Source organism: Micromesistius poutassou, assembly GCF_964030765.1.
Source record: "Micromesistius poutassou genome assembly, chromosome: 7".
Taxonomy (NCBI): Eukaryota; Metazoa; Chordata; class Actinopteri; order Gadiformes; family Gadidae; genus Micromesistius; species Micromesistius poutassou.
In genome coordinates this window covers 5,417,811-5,429,128 of record NC_140277.1, presented here as the reverse complement: position 1 = coordinate 5,429,128, position 11,318 = coordinate 5,417,811, and the positions used below count along the sequence as shown (strand labels likewise).

The 11,318-nt window shown below is 42.3% G+C and overlaps 1 protein-coding gene across 1 annotated transcript in view; it reads right to left on the bottom strand.

Annotated features, from left to right (window-relative positions):
* Positions 1-270: 270 nt before the first annotated feature.
* The window catches only part of cpeb3 (cytoplasmic polyadenylation element binding protein 3), a gene marked incomplete at its 5' end in the record, with an annotated part of 38,400 nt that continues 27,352 nt past the window's right edge, over positions 271-11,318 (bottom strand). Inside the window, 2 exon segments of the mRNA XM_084470882.1 lie at positions 271-5,963; positions 9,796-9,977. Coding sequence (XP_084327008.1) covers positions 5,736-5,963; positions 9,796-9,977 — 410 coding nt within the window. The 3' untranslated portion in view covers positions 271-5,735.

Sequence of the window (11,318 nt, the reverse complement as noted above, 5' to 3'; positions counted from 1 at the left end):
ATAATTTCTAAATGTAGGATCAGAATGCTCTTAAATCAGCAGTAATGTATCAATGGAAAGACCAGTGAAATCATTGTATTCATCAGCCATGACCAGCCATTCACCTCAGTTATGTAAATTATCTTTTATTCAATATTTATTTTGATAATTGTCAATCTGCAATTTTGACCATAGGTCATATTTTGTCAAACTAGGAGCATACAAACCTGGTAGATGTCTTATGCAGAAGGGTGAAAGATGCAGAAGAGGCTAGGCAAATGACCACAAGCATTCACGACACCATACAGCTACATTTAATAACATTAGCTTATTGATACAGAAAAGGGTCAAACTTGTAGGGGGGGCCAGAGGGGTAATAGAAACGGACGCAATCAGCATCGTTTTCTTTTCTCACTGAATAATCACAGCTGAATTGCAAAGTGTAGACAAGCATAGTTAAATTCAACGTAAGCATTTTTAAATGTCAATATTAAAGAACCAGTATTCAAGTCAAGTAAAAAAAATAAGACTGTTTAAAAAAAAAAAGTACATTTATGAAGTGGGTTGTTGGTAAACTACTAAATTGAGAACATCCAACTTGTCTATAAATATCACGTTTTGACGTTATACAGCGTACCTCAGTAAGACTGACCACAGAAGCAGACGTAATATACAGTATTCCAGCAAGATTAGTTACATGACCTATTTTTTTTTTCTATTAAGTTGCACATATTAATATTGCTAGATTATAACTGTTTGCTTTGCCAGTAATACATTTAGAAACAGATAGTAGCAGCCCAGCCTCTTCCAAGACATTTAGGGTACCTTGATGAACTGGTGGTCAAGAGATTGGTATTAGCATTTTCATTAAATGTATGCAGTGGGTGTTTGGTGACTGACGCAACAGAACAAAGGACGGCAAATTGATAAACGTTATAAATCAGGATCTCCTCAGCGCTCCGGGAATAGATGATCATTTGAGCAATCGGGAATCTGCAGCCAAATCATGTATGCCCCACACCGCCTTGAATTTATTCACACACGGCACCTCAAATATACATTCATACAATACAATCACACGTGTTCATTTGCATCTCTTTAGTTCAAGCGACTGGACTCAACATTGCATTAATGTTGAACCAGACGCTTAATATGGAAATGTTGAATAATTAAGGCCTATTCAGGAGTTGCTATTATTTAGTGTCTCAAGTGAATAAAAAAAGTTGTGCAAGCTCCAGCTAGATCATGCACCGTGATCCTGTGGTCTGACACGTCTAATAATTATTAGGAACTAAAAGTACTATTGCTGCAGTTTTAGGAGTTGTGTCTGGAGTAGCAGAGGCAGTTTCCCAGCTTCCACACGTACGTCACAACATAAAGAATCATATGCTCCATTTCATTTTATTGCCCATTAGTTTGTTTACATCACCTTTGCCAACCATCATTACATTACGATCCGATTTTGTTTTGTGTGTGTGTATATATTATATATATATATATATATATATATACACACACACATATATATTGATTTTTTCCCCCCAGTTTCTTTTTGGAGATCAGTTCCACACTAATGTATAAGCAACATCAGCAAATTAATACAAAAAGCATAGCATTTCAAGAATCTAAGACACTTTACCAACAATATTAAAAAGTTGGTTTTCCTACTTCCAAAATGAAACAGAGGACAAACAGAAAATAAACTTAAAAGAATTAGCATCATAAAATTAATTTATTCAAAGTAAAAATACAAAATAATATTAATGACATTGACCAGATATGAAAGTCTCCCACAGAAATAACTATTAAATGGTTGAGAAATAAGTCTGTAAAGAAAATATTAAATAAAAAACATGTAAATGTTTTAATCCTTTTCTTTTTTAGCAAAACGTTCTAAAAATAATGAAAATTTCTCAGTACAAAGGCTACATTACCACTGGAAGGTACTAGCAGGTAAACACACAGTAGAAAATGATTTTAGTGAATCACATTGCTTGCAATGAAAATAATTCTGCAATAAAGATTTTGCCTCTTTTTTTCATGTTTTTTTCTTCTTTTTTTTTTTTACAAACAGTACAAACAGTATTGCACATTACAACAAAGAATCAAGGTTCTTAGTCTTAAAAAATGGGACTAATTCAAGTCTTGCGTGAATAGAAGGCCACCATTTAATTGATGCACCTTTTTGGGAGGGGGGCCTTTACAGGTGAAACACTTATGTTTGTTTTGTGTTAAAAAAAAGAACATTCTTTTTTATCCCCAGCTTTTCAGTGACTCTCAGACGTCCTTTTTAATGTAGTCATTTATTTTTTTAAACCCCCCTTATGATATCAGGCTAACAAACAAGTGTTTTATTACTTTACAAAACAAAAGGGAGTACACATTTGTAGGAAACATAAAAAGTAAAAATAAAAAAAAATTCTGGTCAGCATAGTAAATGATTGATTATATAAATATAAAAAAAAATCAAGGGAAGTATCTTCAGTTTTCTTTCCAAGCACCCGATATATTAAGGATCTCTTGTTGATAATTATTTTTTTCAAACGAATACTAATGCATTATTTCCTTATTTGTTATGTTTTGTTGACACTGTGCCATTGCTGGTTATTTTTTAACCAGACCAGCACTCACTCACTCACTACTTCGTAATAAAGTAGAATGTACACTCACTAACTACGTCATTATATTAAAGTTATAAAGCTCCAGCTCCCTCAATTGTCAAAAAATAAATTTGAAAATAAAAGCAAATGAGCATGATAAAAAATAAAAATCAACCTCTGTTAAATCATTTCTCTCTAAGAATTAAATTAATATATAGATATATATTTCTTTTTTCATTTGAATAAACTTACTTAGAAAATATCGGTTCTCTCCTAATATATTTCAAAATTGAGGTATTGCAAAAATGTCATGTCAGTCAAAAAAAGCATGCTTTACCGCCTTTTTTTTTTCTCTTTTAACAAAAAGAATTGCTGACTGTCCAAAACTGTTCAGATACAAAGAGTAGTGCATAACAAATGTCTATCATTGAGAAGGAACGAACATAGAAAAACTCTTCTGGGTGGAGAAAGAAGCGACAGCCAGAATTCACTTTCATAGGGATACTACATCAGCCTAGCCAGGTTAGCATCTGTTTTAGTCTCTCCTCGCCTTCCTATCAGTACTCGTTATCCTCCATTCCAAGCTCAATTTCGTCTTCTTTTCCAAGAAATAAAAAATTAACTTAACGTCGACTCGTGTACAACTTTACTGCCTGAGACCAAAAACAAAAAGGAGACTGTGGGGAGTCGTCACGGAGACAATCACATCATGCCAACACCACAGACAAGACTCGCAATGACGCAGGATCCGGTCGCATTCACCACAACACCTGACCACACCAGTATAACCGGCCCCCACCCTAACCAGAAGCCCACCTGATCTGCCCTCTCCGCACCGCCAAGCAGACGCCAGCCAACAGCCCAGGTCTCTCTGTTGGTTTACACTCTCAACGGGCTGCTGCCACGCCCTGCCAAACATATCCAAATGATGCCGCCGCCGCCCCCGAAAAGGACAAAACCCCAGCCCCGCCCTTTACTCCCAAACCGACCCTCCTCGGCTGTATGATATTAAAAATATGTCCACCATTTTAGCAGGTCATTATTCTACTTCAAGCTTTGCAGGTAAAAAAAGAAAAGAAAACAGAATTAACCCTCCCTCCCTCCCTCCCTCCCTCCCCACACTTCAACAGTCTTCTTCCCTTACAGATGTCACTGCACACATAGGCTTCTTCTTCTCTGCTTATATTTAAACCTCATTCATGAGCTCTTGAGGCGCACAGTACTCTACTGTGGGTAGCTGTGTGTGTGTGTGTGTGTGTGTGTGTGTGTGTGTGTGTGTGTGTGTGTGTGTGTGTGTGTGTGTGTGTGTGTGTGTGTAGGAGCCGTGCGCAGGTCAAACACGTGAGCTCTTTGGTTATGTTTGGGACACAAACGAGAGCTTTTTGTCAAGCCTCTCCTCGCTGTGTTTTTTCTCTCCTGCATGTGATCCGCTCCGAGTGTCGTGAGAGGCTTGTCCTGTTCTCGTCCGTGTGCGTGTGTGTGTGTGTGTCTACAGAACATTTTTTGTTACGTGTGCATACGCTAGTTATGAAGTTTCACGTTGAACTCTAGGTCAGACATCAACAACAGTTAACGCAAATCACAGTTCTAAGCAAACTCTCACCTAACTACATACGATTAAAAAAATAAAGGAAAATTGCACAATTATATCAACAATCACTGCAAAAGAATAAGTACTTCACCTATCATAGACGGCTGTTAACGGGAATCCTACGTGGGTTGAGCTTGGTGATCGTCGAAAGGTTTTTTTGTCGACTATAGTCTTCCTCTAACTAGATGAGTTCACCACCTAAATGGTTGTTGTTGTTAAGAGAACAGTAGCCCCTCTCCTCACCCGCCCCCTAAAAAAAAACAGATAAGCTCTCTATCGCGCTGTGTGTGTGTGTGTGTGTGTGTGTGTGTGTGTGTGTGTGTGTGTGTGTGTGTGTGTGTGTGTGTGTGTGTGTGTATTGTGCAAAAAGTCGGCGGAATCTAACGACAGTAGACGTGATACGTAAAGTTTCTATCGCATGCAGCAACCTGACTGAAATATTACATGCAGTTATAGGGGGCAGACCTTCCTGCACCCATAACACCACCCCTTACCCTACCCACCCACCCACCCACCCACAGACCCCTTCCCCCCACCACCACCACCACCACCACCCCACTATCACCACTGGGATAGCGGCCATATGTCAAAGGGGCGTGCCCCCCCCTGTCCCGTCACCCCGGTAACCCCAGGTGACCTGTCTGTCTACGTGTGTTCTGTCCTCACACCATAGCCTGAATAAAGTACTTATTGGTATTCGTTCATACCACAGATTTTTAGCAGCAAAGCCTTTGCAGCATTACATTTTACACAACATTAAAAAGAAAACTGATGTATTATAAAAATAAAACCCTAAAAAAAATGTTTTAAAGTGAAATAGTCCGACTGCACCCGCGAGGTATTAATCGTATTGTTTTTCAGAGTTAGAATTGAGATCGAACACGGCCGCCGTTGTTGCGTTAAGTCGGGCCCGGTGTGGACTTGGTTAGTCGCCTAGTTTGATGTTTGCAACGCGTTTCGTTTCACCCGCCTTTGGTAAATGTCAATAGTTCTTTCTTCTCTTTTACAAGGGGCAAGATATCTACAGCTCTCTGAAAATAAGTGCATGCTCCTTTTAAATAAAACGTATATTATCTATGTATATAAATTTGAATAGATGTGTGGTCCCACCTCCGTCTCCGCACAGTGGGGGGGGGGGGGGGGGGGGGGGGGTGTGTTCGGACAGGGCACCCTGCGCTACGCCCCTCGGCCACACGGCGCCTGTCTGTCACGCGTGGGTGCTGCGTGAAGTTTTCAATAATTGTACGCCGAAAAGTGCAAACCTCGAAATGAATAAACGCTCGCAGGTGGAATCACCACACACCCACGGTACAATTACACTTCCTACTCGCGGGGCGGGGGGGGGGGGACGGGACACAAGAGTGGTGTTACTTTGAACAAAAACACAAAGTCCCGTGTATCTCATCCTCTGTTGTGTATTTTGTCGTTTTGTTTCTCTATGAGGTGGTGCAGGTGGTGCAGGTGGTGGTGGTGGAGTGCAGCGATGACCGGTGGTGTTGGCTGGGGCCAGGGTCCAGGCGGGCCCCCCCCCCCCCCCCCTCCCCCTCCCCCTCCCCACCGGGGCCTCAGCTCCAGCGGAAGGAGACGTGGCGGGGCCGGTCTCCGCCCTCCTTCACCAGGGGCTTGTGGAACTCGCGGCCGGCCCGGGAGTGGATGCTGGCCCAGCAGTACTCGCAGTAGTACTGCAGGCAGGTGACGTTGGCGCAGAAGAACGGCGCAAACTTGCCGCCGCAGCGCGCCCCCTGGCACTCGTCGCACATCTGGTCGTCCAGGACGTAGGGCTTGACCTCCACCTGGGGTGGGGGGGGGACGGGGGGGGGGACGCACGGGTTGGTGAGTGTCATCGTCAGCGTCGTCATCATCATCATCATCATCATCGTTATTAACACAGGAGGAGGCACCAGTTGCCACTGTTTGAATCAAAATGGCCGAGGAGGTTTCCGAGTGGGACTGGAGAGTTTTCAGAGTTGTGTTCGGGAAACCGATGGTTTTCGGAATCCGGCTAATGAGTTACAATTTGTTTCAGGGCTTTTGACACATCTTGTTATTTAACTTATTTCAACTCACTACATGTCTGTTAGCGAGTGGAACTTCCTATTTCAGACAATAGTGAATAGATGCATCTTCAGTCTCATTCCTATAATCTATTTTGGTAACAGTCATTCAAATCATTTCCTTTCTATGACGCTGCTTCTTAGCACAATTAGCAAATACAGAGTATTAACCTGGTTCTTAAAATGTGTTCATCGTGAATCGTGCCCTATTAGCAAAAAAAAACGTCAGCGGCGTTGCCATGGCGACGCCTTGGGGAGCCATCGTCTCGCTTTGGAAATAAAACGATTGTACGAGGCGAGGCAATTCCAACGGCCGTTTGGGGGCCGCCTGCCGCCAGACGAATGGAGCTTGGAGGGTCGAGGCAGAGCCAGGCTATTGAATATGGACGCTGGATATATGGGGAGCCATCATGAGAGCCGTTTGCAGTTAATAGAGTGATTGTGGTCTCGCGGGGTGGCAGCAAAAGGAAATTGGAAATAACGGAGGCAGGCATAAGACACCCCTGCTTTTCCTCTGAGCCGTGAACGTGGACTGACCCAGCGATGGCAGTGCCACAGCGGCGGTGTGTGTGTGTGTGTGTGTGTGTGTGTGTGTGTGTGTGTGTGTGTGTGTGTGTGTGTGTGTGTGTGTGTGTGTGTGTGTGTGTGTGTGTGTGTGTGTGTGTGTGTGTGTACGCGCTCACACAGGGTAAGGAAATACACACTCATGACGTGCAGTCATAACACATTGCACGGGACCAGGGTGCCAGGGACATCTCAGGAGCGGACATTTTGTCCTGAGTATTGTTTTTGCCTACCGGTCACCCCTCTGGGTGTATTTAACACGACAGCAATACCGTCATCATGCGTCTCCATCGTTCACAGGTAGAAAAGGGTTCAAAAAATGAACTCAGAAACACAATTCAAGCCCAGTCGTGTCTAGTTTTTTTCGTTTTTTTTAAATGGTTTGTTAAATGCAAATAGCTGTCAGCTGTTTAATTTTTGGGGGAATCAATTAGGTTGACCAAGTCGGTGTGCGTGTGCACGTGTGTCTGCGAGAGTATGTATCTCTCGCAGACACACACGTTTGTGCGTGCACGCATGTGCGTGCGTGAGGCGCGCGTGGCAGGAGCGGACAGCCGTACAAAGACTTAGCTTCCTGGCTGACGACCAGTCTCGCTCCCTCAGTGGCTGCCATTGGCCCCCGCGCGCTCCCGAAATAACCCGTTTTCTGCAGCGCGGCCGTCTGAGTGGATATGAATGCATAGGGGAACTACTATAATTAAAACAGCCCGATGTGTCTGCAGCTTCAAACATCTGTTGGGCATTTCGACAGCCAAGCGGACGCGATGATTACACAGCCCCGGCCGGGGCCCTGCTGTTAACACAGGCTACAGAGGGCTCAGCCTGGCAGGGAACCCGGCTATAATGAAACCCCTGGGCAGGAGAGTGTCTCTTTGTTTGTGTGGGAGATGAGATCTGCAAACGGTGATGGGTGGCTGCATGACACAGCGGATGACTAGAGGGTGCGTCAACCGCGGCGGCGGAAGATGCCGCAATCAGGGGCGCGACGTAATACCTCACTCCCCCCCCCCCCCGCGATGTCTTGAACCTCCTCCCCAGACTGCCTGAACCTCTGCCAAAGGATTAGAGGACAAAGCCGGCGTAATGCTATGTTTTTCTTAGCAGCGTCCTCCTGGACTCAGCGAGCCTAAAGGAACGGGTCTTCTTCCACCTGCCTTTAAGTACGCCGTGTTAGGGGAGCCTCTGCTTACTGCCGGGGCCTTCCACTGTTTGTCTTGAAACCCATTGGAACCAGTCTGTTTAGACCCTGCGTCATGTCGCCCTATTACCTTTACATTCCTCAACCAGTGAGTGTTTCTTACATTAATATTAAATCGCAAACAAAGGAAAAAATTAAATTGAATAATAAAATAATTTAAATTGTTTGAGAAATGTAAAGGGTTAAAATGCTTTTTAACCAGATAACCGCAGCTCTCTGTGCCTTTCCAGTATGGCGTCGACATTGATGTATACAATCTAAAGGCCAACGCGGCGTCTATGTACGTATATAAATGTCTATGTACATATGTCTATGTATATATATATATATATATGTCTATGTCTATGTACATATGTCTATGTATATATATGTCTATGTACATATGTCTACGTATATATGTCTACGTATATATATGTCTATGTACATATGTCTATGTATATATATGTATATGTCTATGTCTATGTACATATGTCTATGTATATATATATATATGTCTATGTACATATGTCTACGTATATATATGTCTATGTACATATGTCTATGTATATATATATATATGTCTATGTACATATGTCTATGTATATATATGTATATGTCTATGTCTATGTACATATGTCTATGTATATATATATATATATATATATATATATATATGTCTATGTACATATGTCTATGTATATATTTAAGCAATAGATCACGACAGGCTGTGGTATACGCTCATTATACCACAGTTAAGGGGCGTTGTCCGTCCCGACGCGCAGCGGAGGGGTGGCGACCCCCTTCACTGTGGTATAATGACCGTATATCACTGACTGAAGTGATCTATTGCTTTTATAAAACGGTAAAGTAAATATGGCGAAATGAAAGTCATAGACACCCTCAATTTTGAAAAAGCTAGAAAGTCGGAAAAGCATTTTTTTTTAACGAATACAAAAAAGTAGTCCCTCCTGGCTGCCGGCAAAGTGTACGGCGGTTGCTGTGCAACACACTGTAGCGTCCTTCAGAGAGAAGGCTAGGCTACAGACGGTAGCTTGGTTCGCCGGCAATTTAGCCTTCTATCGAGTTCACTCGAACTCGATAGTAGGCTAAATTGCCGACCGTGTGCCTATTGCTTTACAACATTTCCACCCTCTCCAGCAATCAACATGTTTTTTAGGCTTCAGTGAACTACGCTATCGCTTTTATATATACATAAACAACAGTTAGAGTTAGGCGCGGAGTGATACTGAACTCTGTAAACTGAACGGGCGTCATAGCTGTGTGTATACGCTCAATATACAACGGTTGGGAACCAATCAGATCGCTTGATTTAGGCCCCCCGTTTTATAAATATATATATATGTCTATGTACATATGTCTATGTATATATATATATATATATATATGTCTATGTACATATGTCTATGTATATATATGTATATAAGTATGTAGCAGAGCACCGGTAGTACACCAAACAAATGAAGAAAAGCCTGCTACCCGCGCCCTGGTCCTCTGTTAAAATAGCTTTTCGTCCTCATGATTCATCCTTTGGGAGTCATTGCACCTTTATCCATCTAACCAGAGCTATCTTAAAGGGGCTGCAGTGAAGAAAATGAGCGTGAAATGACAACGCTCCACGATACTTTTGCTAAGCTTTGGGTCTACAATGGAAATTCACAGAGACACCGTTACGCCTCCATCTGCCGTTCACAAGCATTCGGATGTTGGCGATAAGACCCCTCGAATCACAGTGTTGGTGTCCGTCTCCGTCGCTCAAGTGATTACACAGACCGGGCCGCCGCCGCGCAGGACGTACGCCAGGCCACTCACTCTTTTGTCGATGTCGTTGTGCTGCAGCTGGACGAATCGGGCACTGATGGCGGCGATGTAGCTCTGCTGATTGGAGAAGGCCACGCGGCCCGCCCCCTTGGGGTACTTGAGCTCCGGGTCCGTGTCGATGCCGGCGTAGCACACGCCTCCGTACAGCCGGTCCATGATCATGGCCAGCTCCACTGCAGGGACGGGAGGGACAGAGCAGGGTGAGCACTGGGGGAGGGGGGGGGCTTCAGGGCCGACGTTACAAGGAAGCCGCAGAGTTACTGGAAAGAAAGAAATGTTTTTCCATCCTCCCTCCTCAGTGTCACGACCAGCATCCTTCTTTGTTATGTGGAGGTTTAGGCAGCTGTCTTTGTTACTAATAACCATTAGTCTGTTACTAATAACCACTAGTCTTTGTTACTAATAACCACTAGTCTGTTACTAATAACCACTAGTCTGTTACTAATAACCACTAGTCTTTGTTACTAATAACCACTAGTCTGTTACTAATAACCACTAGTCTTTGTTACTAATAACCACTAGTCTGTTACTAATAACCACTAGTCTGTTACTAATAACCACTAGTCTGTTACTAATAACCACTAGTCTGTTACTAATAACCACTAGTCTTTGTTACTAATAACCACTAGTCTTTGTTACTAATAAACACTAGTCTGTTACTAATAACCACTAGTCTGTTACTAATAACCACTAGTCTGTTACTAATAACCACTAGTCTTTGTTACTAATAACCACTAGTCTGTTACTAATAACCACTAGTCTTTGTTACTAATAACCACTAGTCTGTTACTAATAACCACTAGTCTGTTACTAATAACCACTAGTCTTTGTTACTAATAACCACTAGTCTGTTACTAATAACCACTAGTCTTTGTTACTAATAACCACTAGTCTGTTACTAATAACCACTAGTCTGTTACTAATAACCACTAGTCTGTTACTAATAACCACTAGTCTTTGTTACTAATAACCACTAGTCTGTTACTAATAACCACTAGTCTGTTACTAATAACCACTAGTCTGTTACTAATAACCACTAGCCTGTTACTAATAAACACTAGTCTTTGTTACTAATAAACACTAGTCTGTTACTAATAACCACTAGTCTGTTACTAATAACCACTAGCCTGTTACTAATAAACACTAGTCTTTGTTACTAATAAACACTAGTCTGTTACTAATAACCACTAGCCTGTTACTAATAAACACTAGTCTTTGTTACTAATAAACACTAGTCTTTTACTAATAACCACTAGTCTTTGTTACTAATAACCACTAGTCTGTTACTAATAACCACTAGTCTGTTACTAATAACCACTAGTCTGTTACTAATAACCACTAGTCTGTTACTAATAACCACTAGTCTTTGTCACTAATAACCACTAGTCTGTTACTAATAAACACTAGTCTTTTACTAATAACCACTAGTCTTTGTTACTAATAACCACTAGTCTGTTACTAATAACCACTAGTCTGTTACTAATAACCACTAGTCTGTTACTAATAACCACTAG